The 22,424-nt window shown below is 51.8% G+C and overlaps 1 protein-coding gene across 2 annotated transcripts; it reads left to right on the top strand.

The window, feature by feature from the left end:
* The first annotated feature begins 5,644 nt into the window (after window positions 1–5,644).
* Window positions 5,645–22,048, top strand: MED25 (mediator complex subunit 25). 2 transcript variants are annotated; one of them, XM_038528184.1, is made up of 18 exons: window positions 5,645–5,835; window positions 5,932–5,977; window positions 6,209–6,333; window positions 12,928–13,026; window positions 13,435–13,555; window positions 13,831–13,993; window positions 14,125–14,255; window positions 14,548–14,635; window positions 14,728–14,921; window positions 15,354–15,482; window positions 15,842–15,927; window positions 16,005–16,062; window positions 16,195–16,302; window positions 16,492–16,680; window positions 17,055–17,126; window positions 17,260–17,478; window positions 17,812–17,989; window positions 20,303–22,048. In XM_038528184.1, exons 1-18 carry the CDS (start codon window positions 5,702–5,704, stop codon window positions 20,545–20,547), a joined length of 2,385 nt encoding a protein of 794 aa, XP_038384112.1. In that variant the 5' UTR covers window positions 5,645–5,701; the 3' UTR covers window positions 20,548–22,048. The 2 variants fall into 2 exon arrangements, with proteins under 2 accessions (XP_038384112.1, XP_038384113.1); XM_038528185.1 differs by lacking the exon at window positions 20,303–22,048 and adding an exon at window positions 18,468–18,600.
* Window positions 22,049–22,424: the final 376 nt, after the last annotated feature.

The following is a 22,424-nucleotide window of genomic DNA, read 5'->3' as shown; positions in this document are numbered from 1 at the left end:
GGGAGAAGCAGGCTCCATGCACTGGGAGCCCGATGTGGGATTCGATCCCGGGTCTCCAGGATCGCGCCCTGGGCCAAAGGCAGGCGCCAAACCGCTGCGCCACCCAGGGATCCCTCGTTTCTATTTTTTAAATATTTTTTTCTTTATTTATTTATGATAGTCACACAGAGAGAGAGAGAGAAAGGGGCAGAGACACAGGCAGAGGGAGAAGCAAGCTCCATGCACCGGGAGCCCGACGTGGGATTCGATCCCGGGTCTCCAAGATCGCACCCTGGGCCAAAGGCAGGCGCCAAACCACTGTGCCACCCAGGGATCCCATGGTTTCTAATATATACACTGTAACACATCTCTTTTATTTTTATTGGTTACCCTTGAAATTTTACCATACACGTTTAATTTAGCAAAAAGTTAAACAAGATCTTAAGCACTCTCTCAAATAATACAAAGAGCATATAGCAGCTTACCTCTGTAAAACTTCATCCAGATAACCAATTAGATGTTGCATTCATGACTTTTTTATGCTTTCATTGAATATTTTTCTTATTTTATGCAGTGTTTATTTGTAATTACATAAGTATTTATGATTCATTTCTCTCCCATTTCCTTCTTGCCTCTCAGACCATCCTTTCAACATAATTTTAAATTTGCCTCCTTCTTAAAGTACATCCTACTGGAAAGTTGTTTCTTTCTTTACCACACTTCTGACACCAAATGTGTGGGGTTTCCATATCAAGCAATTCTCCAGTTCTCTGTGGACACCAAGTGGATGTCTTACAAGTCAATTCATTTCTGACACTAACCACCTGGAGTCAGCATAGATCTGGAAGGTCAAGGGGATCGCTGGGTGGCTCAGCAGTTTAGTGCCTGCATTTGGCCCAGGGTGTGGTCCTGGAGTCCTGGGATTGAGCCCCAGATCAGGCTGCCTACAAGGAGCCTGCTTCTCTCTCTGCCTGTGTCTCTGCCTCTCTCTGTGTATCTAATGAATAAATAAATAAAATAATTAATAAGTAAATAAATAAATAAGTTTCCCATTGAGTTGGGTTTTTTTTCCCCAACAATTATATAAATTTCTCCCAAATCTGCCTACTCTTTCTCCATATTTTCTTGATAATGGGCTGATCTTTATGATTGTGTTAGTGGCAAGCTGCTTCTAAAATGATTCCCAGTGATCTCCACCTCCAGCTACTCAGTATCTTTTCTCTTTCCGGGTGTGTGCATGGGACCTGTAGCTTGCTTTTAACAATGGAATTTATCGGAAGCAGTGGGATGTCACTTCTGAGATTAAGTTATAAATATTATGACTTCCATCTTGCTTGCATTTTCTCTTCTGTCGGTACTGTCTTGCTTGTTCTGATATAGCCAATGCTATGTTGTGATGCACCCAAAGGGGTGGTCCTTGGAATTGAGGACAGTCCCTGGCCTACAGCCCATGAAGAACTGAATCCTCCTAATGATTACAAGAGTACAGAAGCAGATCCTTCTCCAGTTCTGCCTTGAGATGATTACAGGGCTGCCTGATGCTTTGATCGAAGCCAGTGAGAGACTCAAACATACGAGCCAGTGAAATCAGAATTGGATTCCTGATCTATAGAAACTCTGAAATAATTAGTGTTGTTTTAAGCCACTACGGTGTTTTTTTTTTTTTTTTATTGTATTTATTTATTTGAGAGAGACAGAGCATGAGTAAGGGGGAGGAGGCAGAGGGAGAAGCAGTTTCCCTGCTGAGCAGAGAGCCCAATGTAGGGCTCGATCCCAGGACCCTGAGATCATGACCTGAGCTGAAGGCAGACCCTTAACCAACTGAGCCACCCAGGTACTCCTTAGGCCACTAAGCTTTGAGGTAATTTGTTACACAGCAAAAGATAACTTAGATAATGTCCTTTATTTCTCTCAACACTTTGCACATTATGGTACATTATGAACCCAACCATTGCAGGACCTAAAGTCCTGGAGGTGGGGATGTCACATCTGTTAACTGTTCTTTCTGTGGACTCTAACTTATAGTCCTTGCTTCTGCGGTGGTGGTCTTTGATCTGAACTCATTACCTGCTATTGACCGGAGTTCTATAAGGAGTACTGACTTCTACTTTTGCAAATTCTCAGGAATGTTACCAACCTGGAACGAGTTCAACTGCCCTGGGATGCTCTTGCTTAGCTGGAGAAAAAGACTCGGTTTTCCAATTCACAGCTACATTCAGGTTCTGTAATGCCAATGCAGCCCCTTCCCTGTGCAGGCAGTTCTATGCCAACATCCCCTTTTTTGTTAATTTTTGGCTGTCTTGGGAAGCCCCTGTGGCTTAGCGGTTTAGTGTGGCCTTCAGCCCAGGGCGTGATCCTGGAGACCTGGGATCCAGTCCCACGTTGGGCTCCCTGCATGGAGCCTGCTTCTCCCTCTGCCTATGTCTCTGCCTCTCTCTCTCTCTCTCTCTCTCTGTGTGACTATCATAAATAAATAAAATCAAAAAAATAAAAAATAAAAAAAATAAAATCTTAAAAAAATTTTTTTGGCTGTCTTTTGGGGGGACAGTGGGGAGGGATTCTTGAAGACCTTTCATGAGGTCTACCTTTTAAGAAACCACCAATGTTGCAAAAATAGTATTATTACACCTAATCCATCATAATGCTAGAAGCTGAAGTCCAGGCTAAAATATCTAATTGTTCATTTTTACCATTTGTAATATATTAACAGAGATGTATTAAAAATCAGTTAAGGGTGCCTGGGTGGCTCAGTCAATTAACCGCCTGGCTTCAGTTCAGATCATGATCTCAGGGTCCTGGGATCGAAACCCACATTGGGCTCCCTGCTCAGTGGGGAATCTGCTTCTTCCTCTTCCTGTACCCTTCCCCCTTTCCTTGTGTGTTCTTTCTTTCTCTGTCTCAAATAAAATCTCTTTAAAAATCAGTTAATAGGGATCCCTGGGTGGTGCAGCGGTTTGGCGCCTGCCTTTGGCCCAGGGTGCAATCCTGGAGACCTGGGATCGAATCCCACGTCGGGCTCCCGGTGCATGGAGCCTGCTTCTCCCTCTGCCTATGTCTCTGCCTCTCTCCCTCTCTCTCTCTGTGACTATCATAAATAAATAAAAATTAAAAAAAAAATCAGTTAATACAACCAGTCATACATTCAGCTTATCTAAAGAAAAGTTTCCTTTTACTTAATAGGGTGGATTTTAATTTTAGGAAGTATTTTAATCGTCTTACCTGTTGATCATTTTTCCTTTCTCCAATTTAATCTTCCTTATACTTTTATGTGATCCCTGGGTGGTGCAGCGGTTTAGCGCCTGCCTTTGGCCCAGGGCGCGATCCTGGAGACCCGGAATCGAATCCCACGTCGGGCTCCCGGTGCATGGAGCCTGCTTCTCCCTCTGCCTATGTCTCTGCCTCTCTCTCTCTCTCTATCATAAATAAAGAAAAATTAAAAAAAAATCTTCCTTGTACTTTTATTAAAATTGAATTACACTGGCATAAAAAAATGGGAGCTGCTTTAAATTAAAAGAAATTTAAGAGAGAAAAAAAGAAAAGAAATTTAAGAGTTATAATGTCTAAATATGTTTTTGGCCTTTGGATCCTAATGTAAATAAAACAATTGAAGAAAGACATTTTGAGAATCAGGGAAAGTTGACTGTGGATTCGTGTTAGATAATACCAAGAATAATTTTGTTAGGGGTGATAATGGCATAGTGGCTATGTAAGAAAATGTCCTCAAGGTTTTTTTGTTTTTGTTTTTTGTTTTTTTTTTGTTTTTTTTTTTAAGAATTTTTATTTATGGGCAGCCTGGGTGGCTCAGCGGTTTAGTGCCGCCTTCAGCCCAGGGCCTGATCCTGGAGACCTAGGATACAGTCCCATGTCAGATTCCCTGCATGGAGCTTACTTCTCCTTCTGCCTGTGTCTCTGCCTCTCTCTCTGTGTCTCTGAATAAATAAATAAAATCTTTTAAAAAATGAAGTTTTATGTATTCATTTGAGAGAGTGTGAGCACAAACAGTGGGAAAGTAGAGAGAGAGAGAGAGAAGCAGACTCCCTGCTGAGCTGGAAGCCTGGCTGGGGCTCCATCCCAGGACCTAGAGATCATGACCTGAGCCAAAGGCAAGCCGCTCAACCATCTGAGCCACCAGGCTCCCCATCCTTAACTTTTTAGAGAGGTTTGCCAAGCAGATAGAGGTAAAATGATGATGGGATGTTGGGACTCTGCTTTAGAAGGCTTCAGCAGGCACATCTGGGTGGCCCAGTTGGTTAAGCGTCTGCCTTCTGCTTGGCTCAGGATACCAGGGTCCTGGGATTGGGCCTTGTGTAGTCAGTCAGTCTCCCTGCTCAGTGGGGAGCCTGCTTCTCCCTCTCCTCCCTGCTCCTGCTCTCTCTTGCTATCTCTGTCACTATCTCAATCCGTCTCTCTCAAATAAAGTCTTTAAAAAGAATAAAAATAATAAAAGACTTCAGCAAAGAAAATTAAAGCAAAAAGGGACGGATAAGGTAAATGTGACAAAATGGTGATATAACTGTATGCAAGAGGAATGCACCCTTTTATCTTGAAGTACATTACCAAACGGCAGGAGGGCAAGTTATGCTGATTTACAGCCCCTTCTAGACTATGTCTGAGCCCAAACTCCCCCGACTTCATTGGCATCATTCTTTCCGATATTAATTAGCACGACAAAAGCAAAATGCTTTTTAATTGGTGAAGATAAGCAATTTTCAGGGGTTTAATTGCCATTTTAAATTGTTTTGTATGGGAGAAGAGAGAGCCTTCATACCAGTAAAAAAAAAAAAAAGTATTTCTCTTTTCCTACGTTTTTATTGATGAGTAAGTTATATTTATGTAGTAAAATTTCAGTCAATACATGTTACAAACGACTTTCCCAGTTTATCATATTTTTTTTTCAACTTGGCTTATGGAGCCTTTTGAACAAATTGATCAATATTTTACGTTTCCTGGCTTTGCTATGATGATAAACTCTTTTCCCAGTCTTCAGGATTATGCGGTGTGTTCCTTTCTTCCTTCAGCTATTTTTAAGGTTTCATTTGTTGCATTTACATTTTTAATCCACCTGGAATGTATTTATGTTCTAGGCTAGTTTCTGGCCGCTCTCCCAGAAAACAACAATCAGGTGTTGCCTAGCAACCGCCACTTGGGTTGGAATTGGGCTTCTTTGAGAGGGAAGAACAGCTGCACTCCCCTCCGAGTGGCCGGCAACCCCAAGCGTTGCCTAGTAGCGCCATTTCAGAGGATGTGATTGGACCCTTCACACGACCCTCCCCCCATCTCTCCGCGGCAGAAAAAAATTAACCAGAAACCTAATCTCGCCGATAGAAAACTAGGGCAGCGTATGCGTTGCATAGCAACCAGGTCTCCGGCCCCTCCCATTGAAACCAGAGGCGGAGCGGGCGCCTCGCTCAAAGATGGCGGCCGACTACGGCTCTCTCCATGTATGTCACTCTCCACAGTCCTGACAATGACCCAATCTTCCCCGTCAGGCCCCTGAAGGGGTTCGCTATGCTCTTAATCTTGCACGCGGCGGGTACCTACGAGGATGGAGATAGAACCAGCGCGCCCTGCGTGCCCCGCACAAACATGGCCGCGGGCGCGCCGAGCCGCGGCGCTAAGACGTCCCGCGCCGGGGGGCGCGCAGCGCAGGCGCACTTCCGCTCTTTCCACAGCGGCTGCGGCGGCCGCGGCGGTGGCGGCGGTGGCGGCTGCTGCGCGGGGCATGGTCCCCGGGTCGGAGGGCCCGGCCCGCGCCGGGGGCCTCGTGGCTGACGTGGTGTTTGTGATCGAGGGTACAGCCAACCTGGGGCCTTACTTCGAAGGGTTGCGCAAGCACTACCTGCTTCCGGCCATCGAGTGAGTGCCGTTTCCCCGACTTCCAGCCCGGCCCTCCGACTTTAGTTTTCCACAGTCTCTTGCCTGACCCCGACCTTTTACCTCCGACCCTCGCAGGTATTTTAATGGTGGTCCTCCTGCCGAGACGGACTTCGGAGGAGACGTGAGTCTTGGGACTCCTGAGTCTGTAGAAGGAGGGAGGCGGGGACCGGACTCCTGAGTCTGAGGAAGGAGGAGCCCGGGGACCGGACTCCAGGGTCCGAGGGGCGGAGGGGGCCGGGGATGGACTCCAGAGTCTGAGTGGGGAGGAGTCCAGGACCGGACTCCTGAGTCGGAGGGCGGAAGAGCTGGACGGGAGTTCCAGATGAAAAGTTCCTCCCTCCTCCTCTCCCAGTATGGGGGTACCCAGTACAGCCTCGTGGTGTTCAACACGGTGGACTGCGCTCCCGAGTCCTACGTACAGTGTCACGCTCCCACCAGCAGCGCCTATGAGTTTGTCACCTGGCTCGATGGCATTAAGTGAGCATTTTCTTGTGTTAGGGGGTGGGTTGGGGGACCCTGTGAGGGACCATGAACGGATGGCGGCTTGACTTGAGTTTCAGGAACCGTCGCTCACACTGGGTGGCTGAAAGGACTGAGAGGGATTGTTTTTGTCCATAAGTCACTTCTGTGGTGGGTTCCGTGTGCTCAGCGTTTTTGCCCTCCGATGTGGAAGTAGAAAAATCTTCTCAGTTTGGGAGGCCTGTTGAGCTCCAGCTCCGATCTCGTACTGTGTGGTTCTCCGCATTTGGTCGGCTGTTCCTCATCTCCACCGTAGTATTCCTATTTCACATGGGCCTCTTGAAGCCTGAGTGCAAGGGGGGCGTGGGGCCTAGGCCAGGATAGATCTCTCTGTGCTCTGAATGGGATTTGGAATGTTCACATTGCAGGCTCCCGCGGGTACAGATAGCCTGTGGTCATATCACAGCTAAACCATCAAACTCCCAGACCCAAGAGTCCCTGCTCCCTTTGTGCCTAATGTAGTTTATCTCTTGTCGCTTTATTTATTTTTTTTAAGATTTTATTTATTTATTTATGAGAGACACAGAGAGAGATGCAGAGACATAGGCAGAGGGAGAAGCAGGCTCCCTGCAAGGAGCCCAATGCGGGACTCGATCCTGGACCCCAGGATCATGCCCTGAGTCAAAGGCAGATGCTCAACCACTGAGCTACCCAGGCGTCCCTATCTCCTGTCTCTTTAAAGGGGGGGATTAACATTATAGTACTTGTGTTAATTATTTATTGTGTTATTTATTCTTTGTTGTGTAACACATTATCCCAAAACTTAGTTGCTCAAAACAATAAACGTTGATTATCTCATGCCATTTCTGTAAGTAAGGAATTCAGGACTGGCCTAGCTGGATAGTTCTGGCTCAGGGCCTCATGAGGTTGCAGTCATGCAAGGGACCAATTTGTTTTCAAGGTAGCTCACTCTGTGGCTGGGGGAATGTTCTCCTGACGTGGCAGCTGGCTTATTTCAGACGAAGCAACACAACAGAGAGGGCAAAGAGGAAGCTACAAGAGTTTTTATGATCGAGTTTTAGAAGCCACACAGCGTTGTCTCTGCCACATTCTGTTTGGTAGAGAAGTCAGTCCTGTTCAGTGCAGGGAGCATGAGGGGAGGTGAATCTCAAGGGTGTGAATAACAGGAGGTGGGGATTGTTGGGGGTGGGGGGTGCTAGCTACCATGACTTCATAGGCATAGGCATTCTTTGGGAATTGAATGAGTTAGTTGGCTACTACTTAAAACAGCACCTGACATGTATTAAGTGCTATGTTAGTGTTCACTGTTGTTTCATGCCTGTTTCTTGGTTTGTGAATAGATAATGGTAGTTCAAATGTCCATGCTCTCTGGAGGATCACAGGAACTAATTTTCCTATGGTGCCTTCATACTGCCTAGCCCAGGTCTGGTCTGTGGTTAGAGTTCATGAAACGGCACTGGTTCATGATGGCTCTTCTCTTCATTCGTTTGTACGGCAAGAGTTTGCTACTTAGCAAACTGAGTGCCTGCTCTGTTCCAGGCTATGTGTGTGCAGGACTAGGTGCTGCACGCCCACTGGGAAGTTGACACCCAAGTTTGACCCCTCATGGCCATTAGAACTAGTAGTCAGGACAGAGTAGGATTTCCCAACCTCAGTACTGTTGACACTTTGGGCCAAATAATTCATTATTGTGGGGGATTGTCCACATGGCAGGATGTTCAGTAGCCTCCCTGGCCTCTAGCCACCAGGTGCCAAGAGCCACCTCCAAGTTGTGACCAACAAAAACGTCTACAGATGATTGTCAGCTGTCCCCTGAGGCAGGGGGTAGGGAAGGACAAAATCCACCCCAAATGAGAAGTACCGAGATAGGTTGTTTTAAGACATGAATAATGGTAAGACGGGACTCCCTGATGCCCAAGTTCAAGTCTGATGTCTAAGTCCCTAGCGCCAAGCACAAGGTCTGGCACCAGGGCGGTCTAAGGAGAACTGGGTGGAATGAGGGAATATGTGAGTGAATGCCCAGAATGCATTTTATATATATATATATAAATTTTTTTTTTAAGATTTTACTTATTTATTTGAGAGGGAGACAGAGTGTGGCAGAGGGAGAGGGAGAAGCAGACTCCCCTCTGAGCAGAGAGCCTGAAGCCGAAACCTGGGCTCAATCCCAGGACTCTGAGATCATGACCTGAGTCAAAGGCAGATGCTTCACTGATGGATCCGCCCAGGCGCCCCCTGAATGCACTTTATACTCTGATTCTTCCCAGTGAACTATAAGCTTCAGGACCCAACTCAGAGGTCCCTTCCCTGATGCTGGCAAGCAGCCATCACTCCCTCCTCTGGGCCTGCCCCTCCCAGCCGTCCCCTGTCGCAGCCCCATGCCTCTGGACTATGAATGGCTAGGTCCCTGGTGGTCCTTCTGCTTTTTGTTTCCAGCTGGGGCCTGGCACTCAGAAGGTCTCAGAAGACCTTGACAGTAAATAAATGAGTGAAAGCCATGAAGAAGATAATCACCAAGAAACCAAAGCTTCTGGTAGGTGTTGACAGGTCAGGACAAGCAGTTAAACCCCTTTATTTGAAACTTCCCAGAGGCACCTGGGTGGCTCCATTGGAAGAGCATGTGACTCCCGATCTCGGGGTTGTGAGTTTGAGCTGCACACTCAGGTGTAGAGATGACTTAAATAAGTAAAGAGAAACTTCAAAATAAAATAAAATAAAAAAACCTTAAAGATGGACAAATAAATCTTTCCAGAGCCCCTGGAAGATAAGAGGGAGATACTTTTTGAGCACATTCAGCATATACCCACACCTCCTCCTAAATCAGCTTAGAATACACTATATCTTTAGCCAAATGAAAAAGCTTTGTATGCTGTGTGCTCCCTGCGGAATTCTCCCAATCGGTTGATAAACATTTTAAGCCATTTACATTGGCAGCAGTCAGCGGTTTACCAAGTCCTGTGTAACCACCTAAATTCAGTTTCTGTGACGTTGCCGGGGGAGTCTGGCAAAGAGATCACAGAGTTGGCGGGTTTTGTTCACGCCCTGAGAAGAAATCTTATCTTCTCCTGGAACGTCCCTAACTTAAGGAACAAAGTATGTAGTGTGATCTTTGAAACATCCTTGCTTTGGGAAGATTTATTTCTGATGTTCCAATTCCTTTCTTTCAAGAGGGGTGGGGATTGTTTCCTCCTCCCCTACAGCGATTGACCCAGAATCAGAAAGAATAGAGGTAGAAGGAAAAGAGCCCTGAGTGTGTTCTCCCTAGCACTGTGACAGTCTGTTTGTTCATTCATTCACTCCTTTTCACAAATGTTTGTGGAGGAAACTGTCCTGAGCCCTGAGGAACTGGGGACCTAAGACAGGCCAAGCCTGGCTGCTGTTCACATTCACTCATTTTGATCATACCTCAGTGGGGATGAGGACCCTCCAAAGGCTTATTACCCTGTGAAAGTGGGCACTGAAGACTCCAGTGGTTGTGGGGGGGAGGTGTGGGCATCAGCAAGAGACCTGGGGAAGCAGTAAGAATCAGAGCCCACCTGTAGCACCAGGGCACGTTCATCTTCATGTTTGCACCATTGAAGACTTTGCTTGGAATTCAGGTTCATCATGAACTTTATGATATTTAAAATATATTATGTAACTGACCAGATTTTTACTTCTCCCCATTTTCAAGTGTTTCTCATTTCCCAGACGAAATATTTGTTACATATCTCTCTGAGCACGGAACAGACAGCCTACACTCAGGAAGGGAAGAACAAGTTTTAGGATCTCAGGGTGATTGATTGGTCACATTTTCCCTCATAAGTTACTTTTTTAAATTGAGGTAAAATTCACATAACAGAAGTGATTGTTTTAAAGTGAACAATTCAGTGGCGTTTAGTATGCTTACGCTGTGCAACCACACAGCCCCAAAACACAGTTTCATGCCCCTAAAAGGAGACATGCACACATGACACAGTTGTTCTGTATCTTACCCCCTGCACTCCCCCCTAGCCTTCTGGCCAGGCCCAGCCAGGGCACCTTTGGCTCTAAAAGGCTTATGAAAATAGTGGTTTGATTTATTCAGGAACAGGAAGCAGCTGCAGAGTGGATGCAGGGTTGGTTTATTCGTTGGGGTCTACCCCAACTCTGGCCTTAAAGTTCTGGTGCAGAACAGAGTCCCTGTGGTGAGGAAGAGAAGGTCTGGGAGCAGGGGGTGGGGGTAAGGAGCAGCAGCATAGCATGAATGCCCTGAGAGGGGGAAGGAAGGCATCGGGGTCATGGGGCCTAGCGGGAGAAGAGGGTGGAAGCCTGCAACTGGAAAGAATGGGCATGAGAGCTGGGGAAGGGAGTGGAGGGGTCGAGCTGCTGTGGCTTACTCATCCAGGAGGCCTTTTCTGAAGCCCTGTGTGTCCTTGAGCATGTTGGACACAAGCTAGAGATACCTCAGACCGACCACTTGGTCTCCCTCCCTGAAAGCTGCCCTGGCTCTGGGAGTCAGGTGCACTGTGGAGGTAAGCTTGACAGTCACAGTATACAGTGACATGTGATATGATTGAGGGTGGGGCCTAAAATCAGGTGGCAGCTGAGGCAGGCTTCCTGGGGAAGGTTGTTGGGCTTAGGTGGGGGGTGTCATAGGATAGATAAGCAGGGATTTTCCTCCTGGGCCAGAAGAGGGGTGAACAGCACAAGACAGAAGACTGGTTATGTGGCAGATCATGGAGACCAGGGACATGTGAGACATTCTGGGGTACTTGTACCCAGAGGAGGGTGGAGCAGGAAGGTGGGCAGAGCCCGAGGCACGGAGGGTCTCAGATGCCCAGCTAAGAGCATAGCTTTATTCTGGCCTTAACAGACATGGTTGGATTAGGCAGCCCTTTGTTACGTGTATGTACGTGTGTATCTAAACTCTGTGTCACACATGGGGCTCAAAGTCCGACCCCAAGATCGAGAGTCCCACGCCCTGCCAACTGAGCCAGTCCCAAACCTTTAGCCATTCGTTTTTCAGCACACTTTTCCAGAGGCCTCCGTGATGCCAGACTGTGGGGTAAGAGAGGACTCAGACCTGTCCTTGCCTCAGGGAGACCAGCGCAAGGGCCACAACTCACGGGGACAGGGCCCTCAAAGCTCCCAGGGAGGGGCCCAGTCTGCACACATGTTCAGAGTCAGCCTTTAACAACCACGTGACCTGAAGAGCTGTGGTGATGGCAGCTGCACTCACCTAGAGGCCTTCCCTACACCACACCCCACATGACCCGGTGTCTTTTCTGCACATCAGATGGAAGAGAAACTGGAATCTGTATATTGGTTACCTGGGGCTGCCAAAAGGAAATAGTAAAAACTGGTTGGCTTAGGGGCACCTGGGTGGCTCAGTCAGTTAATTAAGCGTCTGCCCTCGGCTCAGGTTATGGTCTCAGAGTCCTGGGATCGAGCCCTGCATCAGTCTCACTACTCAACAGGGAGTCTGCTTCTCCCCCTTCCTCTGCCTCACCCCCTACTTCTGTGTGTGGGTGCACTCGCACACTCAGTCAAATAGATAAGTAAAATCTTAAAAAGCAAAACAAAACTGGTTGGCTTAGAACCACAGAAAGAGGAATCCCTGGGCGGCTCAGCCGTTTGGCACCTGCCTTCAGCCCAGGGCGTGGTCCTGGAGACCCGGGATTGAGTCCCACATTGGGCTCCCAGCGTGGAGCCTGCTTCTCCCTCTGTCTGTGTCTCTGCTTCTCTCTCTCTCTGTGTGTCTCTCATGAATAAATAAATAAAATCTTAAAAAAAAAAAAAAAAAACACACACACACACAGAAAGGTAGTGACTCACAGTTTAGTGTGGAGGAGTCCAGGATCAAGGTGTGGGCAGGGCCATGTTCCCTCTGGAACCCCTAGGGGAGGCTCTTTGTCTCTTCCAGCCTCTGATGTCCCTAAATGATCCTTGGCTTGTGGTAGTGTTGCTCCAATATCCACATGGCATTCACCTTGTGTCTCTACATTGTCTTCCTTCTGAGCATGTCTGCTTCTGTATCCAAATGTCCACATTGGATTTTGATCACAAGGACACAGGTCATGTTGAATTAGGGCCGACCCTGTGACCTCTGTAGTCACCTCACCTCTGTAAATATCCCGTTTCCAAATAAGATCACGTCTGGTACTGGGAGTTAGGACTTCAACATTTCTTGGGGAGCGGGGCACAATTCAACCCATGACAAGGGGAGGACGGAGGAGGCCCCCACATTGAGCTGGGAGGGTGGGCCAAGGCCAGGCTGGCTTTAAACATGGAACAGCCCAAAGGGAAGGTGCACAGGGATGGGGACACGGGATGAGATCCTAGGCCAGGTGTCCTGGGCTCTTCCCTGTTCTGTGTTCTGGCAGGACTGCTGGCCAGAGGGCCTCCATCAGGAGAAGACAAACAGCCCTCATCCGCATTCACTAGGCCTGGCGCTGAGTCAGCACGGGATAGAACAGGAAGCTCAACAGGGTCTCTATGCCCCAGTGCAAAGTGGAGTGTGGGGAGGAGGGTGACACAGGTGCAGGCTCTCCAGGTGTGAGCTGGGGGCTGGGAGGTGGCAGCCCTGGGTGCCACGGGGAACCCTGGGGCTGATAGTCTCACCCCTTGCAGGTTCATGGGCGGGGGTGGTGAGAGTTGTAGCCTCATCGCGGAAGGCCTCAGCACGGCCCTGCAGCTCTTCGATGACTTCAAGAAGATGCGGGAGCAGATGTGAGTGTGCCCAGTACGTGGGGCCCCTAGGTGTCTCCTTCCACCTGACTTTGTTTGTCGCAGGACTCCACCCACGCCTCACACCAGGTGGGGGGGGCGGGTGGGCTGAGTGCTGAGTGCTCTAGGCAGGCGGCAAGAGGTGTCCCCTGGCCAATGCCTGGTCTCGGTGTCCTCATTGGGAAGAGGAGCCTTGCTCTGGGTCTGCCGCCTGCTTCCCCTATCTGCTAGGGAAGCCAGAGGGAGTCAGGAACCTCTCGGGGTCTCGGTGTTCTCGGCTGTAAAATGGGGCTGGTACTCCCAACTTCCTGTGGGATGGACCACTTGCACCCTGCTGGGGCTAGGGCTGGGTCTGTCCCTTCTGGGGGCCCCTGTTGTTACCGGCTCCACGTCTTTCCTTCTCCCTGGCAGCGGCCAGACACACCGCGTCTGCCTCCTCATCTGTAACTCACCCCCGTACCTGCTCCCTGCCGTCGAGAGTACCACATACTCTGGGTACACCACAGAGAGCCTCGTGCAGAAGATAGGTGAGGTGAGGACTCCTGAGCCTGGGCAAGGGGCTAGGGCTCGACTCCCAGATCTCAGGGAAGAGGGGGCTGGGGCCCGGACTCCTGACTTGGGGCCTGCTCTGCAAACAAACACCTTTGGGAAGAACTATAACCCCAAATCCCCTGTGGCAGCTGATACAGGTCTCAGGGTTGTTTGTCTCAAAGCCTGATGGGAATCCTGTTTTAAGGCCCAGGAGATGTGGTAGCCTGGGGGTGGCCCCTGTGGCCCCACCCTCACCGCTTATCTCTCCTCCTGCAGCAAGGGATCCACTTCTCCATCGTGTCTCCCCGGAAGCTGCCTGCCCTGAGGCTTCTGTTCGAGAAGGCAGCTCCACCGGCCTTGCTGGAGCCGCTGCAGCCACCAACAGATGTGAGCCAGGATCCCCGGCACATGGTGCTGGTGCGGGGGCTTGTGCTGCCAGGTGAGGCCTGAGTACCAGCAGTGGAGTGAAGAGGAGAGGGCCAGGCCCCCTCAACTCTCTCTGACTTGGTTTTTTCTCCCCTTCCTCAAACCCCTTCATGGGGGGCTTGGTTGTTCATGCTTCACTCTCAGTTGGGGGTGGCTCAGCCCCAGGCCCCCTGCAGCCAAAGCAGCCGGTCCCCCTGCCTCCAGCTCCACCCTCGGGTGCCTCACTCTCAGCAGCGCCCCAGCAGCCTCTGCCCCCCGTCCCTCAGCAGTACCAGGTATGGATGTTGCCAGAAAGGGAATGTGTTCCTGGGTCCTTGTGGGATCCCTTGCCTCTTGGGGAGACCTAGCTGGATGCTGGGGCTTGTAGGGTGACAGGACTCTCCACTGGGACGCTAGGATGGGTGGACTCTTGGGGCCAAGGAATCACATCCCTGTGGAGTGATGGGAGTCATCCTGCTGCGGTGTCACAACTGGGGTAGCTGTGCCTAGTTGGGAGGGGGCATGGTGGCATGATCCCACGGGACACCTTGACTGGGGTGTGTGGTCCTCATTGCCTTCCACTCCCAGGTCCCTGGGAACCTGAGTGCAGCTCAGGTGGCTGCCCAGAATGCAGTGGAAGCCGCCAAGAACCAGAAGGCTGGGCTGGGCCCCCGCTGTGAGTCCTGAGGCGGGAATCTGGGGTGGCCTGGGGTTGTCCAGACCTCTCTGCACATTTGTCCCCACCTCTTCTCTTGGTCTTTCCCACAGTCTCACCCATTAACCCTCTCCAACAAGCTGCTCCAGGAGTGGGTCCCCCCTTCAGCCAGGCACCGGCCCCACCACTACCCCCGGGGCCCCCTGGCGCCCCCAAGCCACCCCCTGCTTCCCAGCCCAGCCTGGTCTCCACTGTGGCTCCTGGCCCAGGCCTGGCCCCCCCTGCACAACCTGGGGCCCCATCCATGGTAGGTGTTTGTATGTCTGCCCCACTGCCCTACTCATTCCAGCTGCTAACAGAGCAGAGGCCAAGCAATTTGTCTTCCTGAGGAGGGTGTAAGGGTACATGAGTCTTGTTCTGGTTCCTCAGGGGTTCCTGGGGCTTGTGCCATGGACAACTGAGACTAGAGGGTCTGAGGATGGAATAGTGGGGCTTTGGCTTCTGGTGGGTTAGAACTGTTCAGAGGTGTCCCAAGGGATCCTGGGAGTCAGGATATCCATAGGTCTTCAGAGTCCTGGGATCCTACAAAGTCAGAGCATTTACGGTCTGAGGGACCATCGAGTGGTGTTGAGGAAGGCGCCTGTACTCTGCTCCTCCTGCTTGTCTGTCTCTCTCGGGTCACCCCTCCCAGGAGATGGTCTGACCCTGCTCCATTGCCCTCCTTGCTCCCCTCTGGCAGGCGGGCACGGTGGCCCCAGGTGGGGTGAGTGGCCCTGCCCCGGCGCAGCTGGGGGCCCCGGCCCTTGGGGGGCAGCAGTCAGTGTCCAACAAACTCCTGGCCTGGAGCGGGGTCCTCGAATGGCAGGAGGTGAGTAGCTTGAGGATTCCTATGGATCTCATGGCCTGTTAGGACTGGGGACTAGGCCAGGGTCCCTGTGGGGCCGTGGCTGGCCCTGTGGTCCTGAGTAGAGTCTCAAGGAATCCTTGAATTGGCAACTAGGGAGCTAGTAAGAACTGGGTTGCAAGTGAAGAATGGAAAAGTCTCAGGTTTCAAGGTATGATGGGGGTTCGGGGGATCGTGGCTGATCTAAAAGAGGGGCCCAGGACTTGTGGGACTAAAGCTGAGGGAGGTCCTGAGCTCCGGGCTCCCAGGGTTGGGTGGGAGAAGTGGAGGAGACTGGGCTTTGGGGCTCTCTCCGCCGTGACACACGCTGCCTTTCCACTCAGAAGCCCAAACCTGCCTCCGTGGACGCCAACACCAAGCTGACGCGATCGCTGCCTTGCCAGGTCTATGTGAATCACGGCGAGAACTTGTAGGTGACTGTAGGGCTGGGGGCTGGTTGGACCTGGGCTTGCCTCTACCTGACTCCTCTCCCATCCTGGCCCCCAGAAAGACTGAGCAGTGGCCTCAGAAGCTGATCATGCAGCTCATCCCACAGCAGTTGCTGGTGAGTGGCTCCCGGGAGCATTGCCCACCCCTGCTGGCTGGCTGGTCCCATTCTCTTCCCTCGTCCCTTCCTTGCCTGCCTTCCCCCCTCAGCATGCTGGCCGGCCTGTGTGGGCCTGTGTCTCTCCCTCAGACCACCCTGGGCCCTTTGTTCCGGAACTCAAGGATGGTGCAGTTCCATTTCACCAACAAGGACCTGGAGTCCCTGAAAGGCCTCTACCGCATCATGGGCAATGGCTTTGTGAGTCTGGAGCTGGGCACCTGCAGGGCTTCTAGAACCAAGATGGCGGGAGGGATGGGGTGCTCCCTTCTCCTTCCCTTCCCCTTCTTCCTCCTGCCCTTCTTCCTCCTCCACCCTCCTTCTCTTCCTCCTCCTCCTCCTCTTCCTCCTCCTGCTCCTCAGGGCTGACTGGTACGTGTCCTCTCCCAGGCTGGCTGTGTGCACTTCCCCCACACGGCCCCCTGTGAGGTGCGTGTGCTCATGCTCCTGTACTCGTCCAAGAAGAAGATTTTCATGGGCCTCATCCCCTATGACCAGAGCGGCTTCGTCAATGGCATCCGGCAGGTCATCACCAACCACAAGCAAGTCCAGCAGCAGAAGCTGGAGCAGCAGCGTGGGGTGAGCAAGCGGGCCCCCCTCCCTCCAGCACCCACCCCTGCCTACCTGGGTGGGCTTGTGGCCAGACCCCCGGCATCCCTCCTGGGCTCCCCTGTTGGAGCTTACTGTTCTCCGGCCATGTGGCCACCTGAATTCAGTCCCTTCCCCACGTTTTCCTGTGATCTTTGTACCCTTTAGGGTTTCCATTGTCTCTCAGACATGGCCCCCTCTTGGGGACTTGGGAGAATAAGGTTTACTTTGCAGACCATCCACCCCCAAAGAATGTTCCTAGCTCCTAACAGGTTCCCCCACGGGTTTCAGAAGGCTCCCTGACCCCCCAAACACAGGATCCCCCACTCCCACCCCGTCACTGACCTGCTCCCTGTCCCACACAGATGGGGGCACAGCAGGCACCCCCTGGGCTGGGCCCCATTCTGGAGGACCAGGCGAGACCCTCACAGAATCTGGTGAGGAGAGGGCTGGTGGGGTCAGGGCCAGGGCGGGGGAGACCCCAAAGGACACTGTCATTTTGAACTGATCTCAGAGGCCAAGAAGTGTGGGGAATCTGCCTCGTCCCTCATCCTCATCTCTTCCCACCAGCTCCAGCTCCGCCCACCACAGCCCCAACCTCAGGGCACTGTGGGGGCCTCTGCGGCCTCAGGACAGCCCCAGCCCCAAGGGGCTGCCCAGGCCCCCCCAGGTGCCCCCCAAGGTCCTCCTGGAGCAGCCCCTGGCCCCCCCCCTCCTGGACCCATCCTTCGGCCTCAGAACCCTGGGGCCAACCCCCAACTGCGGAGTCTCCTCCTCAACCCACCTCCGGTGAGATTTGGGGGTGGGGGGCAGATGGGAGCCATGGGGCTGGGCCCTAGGCCCTAGGCCCTGAGGTTCTGGTTGTTTTGTTCGGGAGGAAGGAGGTTGGCTTTGATCAGAGGGTGTGAATAGGGCCCCACCAAGGGCTCCAGGCAGACTGGTTCCTCTGTGTCTGTCTTACATGGGTTTCTGCTAAGATACCTTTAAAGAAAGACCCCCACCCCCCACCCCCTGCCCAACCACTGGATGAGATGTTCTCTGAGCACCTCTGTGCTAGAGGCTGCTTGGTGGGGTGGGGGCTCTCTACTGGGGGCCTCTGAGCCACTTTCTTTGTTCTCTCAGCCTCAGACTGGGGTGCCCCCACCCCAAGCTTCCCTCCACCACCTCCAGCCACCAGGGGCTCCAGCACTGTTGCCACCACACCAGGGCCTGGGGCAACCCCAGCTGGGGCCCCCCCTCCTGCACCCACCACCTGCCCAGTCCTGGCCCACACAGCTTCCCCCGAGAGCTCCGCTGCCAGGTAAGGAGTTCCCCGGGGAGGGCGGAGGTCTGGACTGAGTGTCCCAACAGCCCCTGGGCTAGAGCCTCAAGACTGAGGGCTCCTGGGAAGTGAAGTCCTGGATTCGAGAATGGAAGCTGCTCCCCACCCCCTTCTTGGGAGGCTCTGAGGGCTATTGGAAAAATACAGCCCAGGGGGTCAAGATCTAGTAGGGCAAGAGCTCTTTTTGTGATTCCATTCCTGTGTGTCCCCGGGGTTGATGGGAAACCTAGTCTTAGGGCCAGAGAAGTAGTGTGGGGGATGGGCTCCTAAAGGCTCATGGGAATCAGCACATTTGCGACCAGACGGGGCCAGAAGGTGCCTCCGATGGATCCCCCTGGGGCTTCCTAGAAAAGTCATTACTTCGGGCTTCCAGAGGAAGAGGGCGGAAGCAGACCCAGGGCCCTCTAGGGCCCCAGGGACTACTGGGAGATGCAGTCCCTTCCCCACTGCCCCCCAGGTCAGATGCTGCTGAGCGGGGGTCCCCGGGGCCCGGTTCCCCAGCCGGGCCTGCAGCCCAGCGTCATGGAGGACGACATCCTCATGGATCTCATCTGAACCCCCGACACCCAATAAAGTTCCTTTTAACACACGCCCCGGCTCCCGTCACTGACGTCCCCCAGGACTGGGCAGGCGGAGACCTGGGGGGAGACCTCTGTGTCCCTGCTCTCGCTGCAGCACATGTCCCTGAGGCTCTGGGCTGGTGACACCAGGGCCTCTGCAGTGAGTCAGGCAGTCTGGTGCAGCCTGGCTTTGGGCTGGGGGGTGGGACATGGAGGTAGGCAGGCAGAGCCCAAAGGACCGTGTGCCCTGGTGGAAGTAGGGTTGGTACCCGGAAGAGGGCTCTGAGCCAGCTGAGCTCAGCAGTCTTGGAGGAGAAGCGGGAGTTGATGAGGCCAGGAAGGAAGGCAAATGGTTATCTAGGTATGGGGACAGCAGAAGTGAATGTGTGAAGGCAGGAGAAAGATTGGGATGTTCAGAGGCCCAAGTCCAGCGTGAGGAAGGAGGGACCCAGAGAGGGAGGCAAGTGCCAGGTTGGGAGGAGGCTTGGGTTCTAAACTGAGTGGCTCGAGGTTTGTCCTGAGGACACAGAAGAGCCAGGGAAGGCCATGGGCAGGGAGCAGGTCTGGGCGGGCTGGCTAGCACAGCCTCTGGGTTGTGAAATGTGACAGGACAGGGCGAGACAAGGCCAGGAATGCAGGGAGGAGGCTAGGGTGGTGGCCTGGGGAGGGGAGAAGCCAGTGGAGGGGTTGGGGTCTGAGGCAGGGGGCAAGTGGGGTGAGTCTGGGAATGGCATGCCATGTGAAGGAATTGGGGGTGAAGAGGTGGGGTCAGAGTCAGTCCCTGGCTCCTGGCCTGGGTACTGGTAGATGGTTGAGCCTCCCCACGTGAGGGAACTGAGATAAGGAGCCAGTAGCGAGTGCTAATGGTCCAAGGAAAGTCGAAGTCACAGCTCACATGTGGGGAGTTCAGGATGTGTTCTTAGGAGACAGCATATGTTTGATTGTTGAAGCCACAGGAGTGGATGTGATTCCATGTGAGGAGAGGGCCAGTCCCAGGTCCCAGAGACTGACTTTCCAGGGCTTTAGACAGGGAAAACCTGGCAGGGAATAGGTTTGGAACGTGGCGAGGCAAGAATGGCCTCAGGGAGATGTCTAGGGGGCAGCTGGGTACAGACACGATGTGGAGTACAAGGATGGTCCAGCCAGGAGGCAGACAGCTCGTGGTCTGTTGCCAGACTCTAGACTATCCAGACTAGCATCACTCAGTGCGTGGTCCATGCCTGGACCACCAGCATCCGCATTGTTTGGGACGCTGGTTAACATCTGATTCCTGGGCCCCATCTCAGGAGAGAGGTTGCAATCTGGTGGCCCGTGGGCCACTCTACAGATGAGTTTTGTTTGGCCTTCCCTGTGTTAGCACCGGTAGCATTTTTTCCTAATGGGTTAGCTATAAAAATCAGGATAATTCACACACACACACACACACACACACAAACACACACACACACACTCTCACATACAGACACACATCCAATCTGCAGCCTTGGCTTCTCTTGACAAGTCAGAAGTTCTGGCACCTCTGGGCCTGCCCTTCTGCCTAGGAACAAGGGGCTGGAGCTGCCCCTTTCGATGGGGCGTGTGCTCTCTGATTCGCCACAGTCCCCACCACTCCCGTTTGGCTCCCCCACCGCCAGGCAGAGGGTCATTGCCTTTGGGCTGGCACTGTGGTTGTTCCTGTGGTAGCATTCAGAGGCAAGTGAAATCTCTTTTGTACCCATGTCTCTATCAAAAGTGGCAAAACGAAAGAGAGACCGAGAGGGCCACGTGTTTCGAGAAAAATGGGAGCGAGCCTATTTCTTTGTGGAAGTGAAGAGCATGCCTATGTGTTTAATATGCAAAAAAATCGTATCTGTGTTGAAAGAATACAACCTGAGACGTCATTACGAATCAAAGCACAGTAAGAGCTTCGACCAGTATACAGAACAGATGCGAGATGCGATACTCGCTGAGCTGAAAAAGGGCCTCAAGTGTCAGTAGGGTTCGCTTTGGAAAGAAAGCAGGTACGAGAAGCGGCGTGGCTGCAAAGTGCAGTTGGAGTAACGAGAAAAGCACTACCCCGGGCGTTAAAGCCTTCGACGGATGGCAGATGGCGAGTTTATAAAGGAGCAGGACAGCGGGTCCTGGGCAGAACCACTCGCCTGTTGAGACTATCCTCTTAGCCTGATGGGCGTTTGTGTTGCGCCATAAGTTGAAGATAAAACCAGAAGATTTACAAGTCCAGTTGCTTGAAAGAGTCGACTCCATTGTGGCCTTTTCTATCGTTGCTCATGAACTCTTACCACCTGGTTAGCTTTATTTATTTGTGGTATTGAGAATTTTGATGTGACCGAAGAAGTCTGTGACACGGTGCCCAGGCAGCCCCAACTCTGGGAGATGAGCTATTTTTTTGTGTGTCTATTGACAGATTTCCTAAGCACACTTGCAGACCGTCATGGTAACCTCATGATCTGTGTCACAGGGAGCCTTGTCAGGACACCTCAATCCCAGGAGGCAACATTTGGTGACACAAGTCAGCTCTTTGCCTCAGTCACCAGGACTTGAGTTGTGTTCAGAAGGAACACACTGAGGACGTCCTCCACACGCTCCTGTGCTTTAACCATGGGCAGGTGGATGGTGACCTTGACCCAATGTATTTTATAGAGGCTCTGTGACCTGGTCGTCACATGATGGTGTGGAAGGGATCTGAACTGTTGAAATCGACTTGATTCATCTCCAATGAGACAAAGGCCACACCTTCATTCCCCCCGAGAAGGTCAGGCAAAGACTTTTTGGTCGAGGTTATATGACCCTTCTGAACACTATTTCTCTGCAAAGATGTTCACAAACAGCTACTTGAATGTATGATCGTGTTTTGTCCAGGCCTGGCAAAAACAGGGAAGCCACCGGCAAGGAATATAATCCTTCGCCACTGTTGCTTTCCAGAAATGAAAGACATGGCCTGGACCATAGTCACCCAGACGGTGGGGTTCAAGACCAAATTCCCCCAAAGGCTCTCTATGTCCAGACTTTGTGAAAAAGAACTAACACTGTCCAGTTTGCCTTGGTCTGTTACTGTCGATCGTGTGAATGCAGACTACAAGTAGTAGTTCTGACTGCAGGGCGGTAGGGTGCTGGTTCCTAACTGTGATGCCATTGGAAGATCGCAACCCTACAACCATCTCCAGCTGGTGTCTTGAATCTTGGCGTTTGGAGGTGCCCATGCTTGTAAACAGCTGTTTTCCGTTACAAAATTGAATCAAATTAAATCCCGTTCCCAGTTACGGATTCAACGTTGAATTCTAAACCGCCTGTCCCACCGTGACATCCAAAGCCTGACGCTGACCTCTTGGTGCGGAAGGGGGTGAGGTCAGCCTTCTGGCTTCAAAATCAAAGGAGCAAAAGAATTATGAAAGAGAAAATTTTAATAATTAAATATTTCTATTTTTCAATTTGTATTTTTTCAATTTTGAATTTGAAATATAAACTCCAGTATCATACATGTTTGTATTATGTTCCATGCATTCACCATCGTTCAGTAAAGATACAATTTGATTATATTTCTGGCCGTCGACTTTTCTCATGCCTGGCTAGTTCACTCATTTATGTGGCCCGCCTGGCTCCTGTAGGCATTTGAGTTTACCATCCCTGCCCTGGCACTGCTGAATGGAATCTGGGGGGTGGGAGGGAGGCTGGAAATCAGCATTTTGAACGAGCTCCCTAGGTGGCTCTCACACAGACAAAAGGTGGAGCAGGAGACTCTGGAGGTAGATGAAGGGAAAGTGGGTGATGTTTCCCGGGCAGTGTGTGTAGCAGGGGTTTTTGAAAACTCAGATGGCTTCAGGGACCAGGCAGGTGATGGAAATGTGTGAAGCGGA

The sequence above is a fragment of the Canis lupus genome, chromosome 1 (genome assembly GCF_011100685.1).
Source record: "Canis lupus familiaris isolate Mischka breed German Shepherd chromosome 1, alternate assembly UU_Cfam_GSD_1.0, whole genome shotgun sequence".
NCBI lineage: Eukaryota > Metazoa > Chordata > Mammalia > Carnivora > Canidae > Canis > Canis lupus.
The sequence above is the reverse complement of the archived record's forward strand: the minus strand, read 5'-3'. Positions and strand labels throughout refer to the sequence as shown.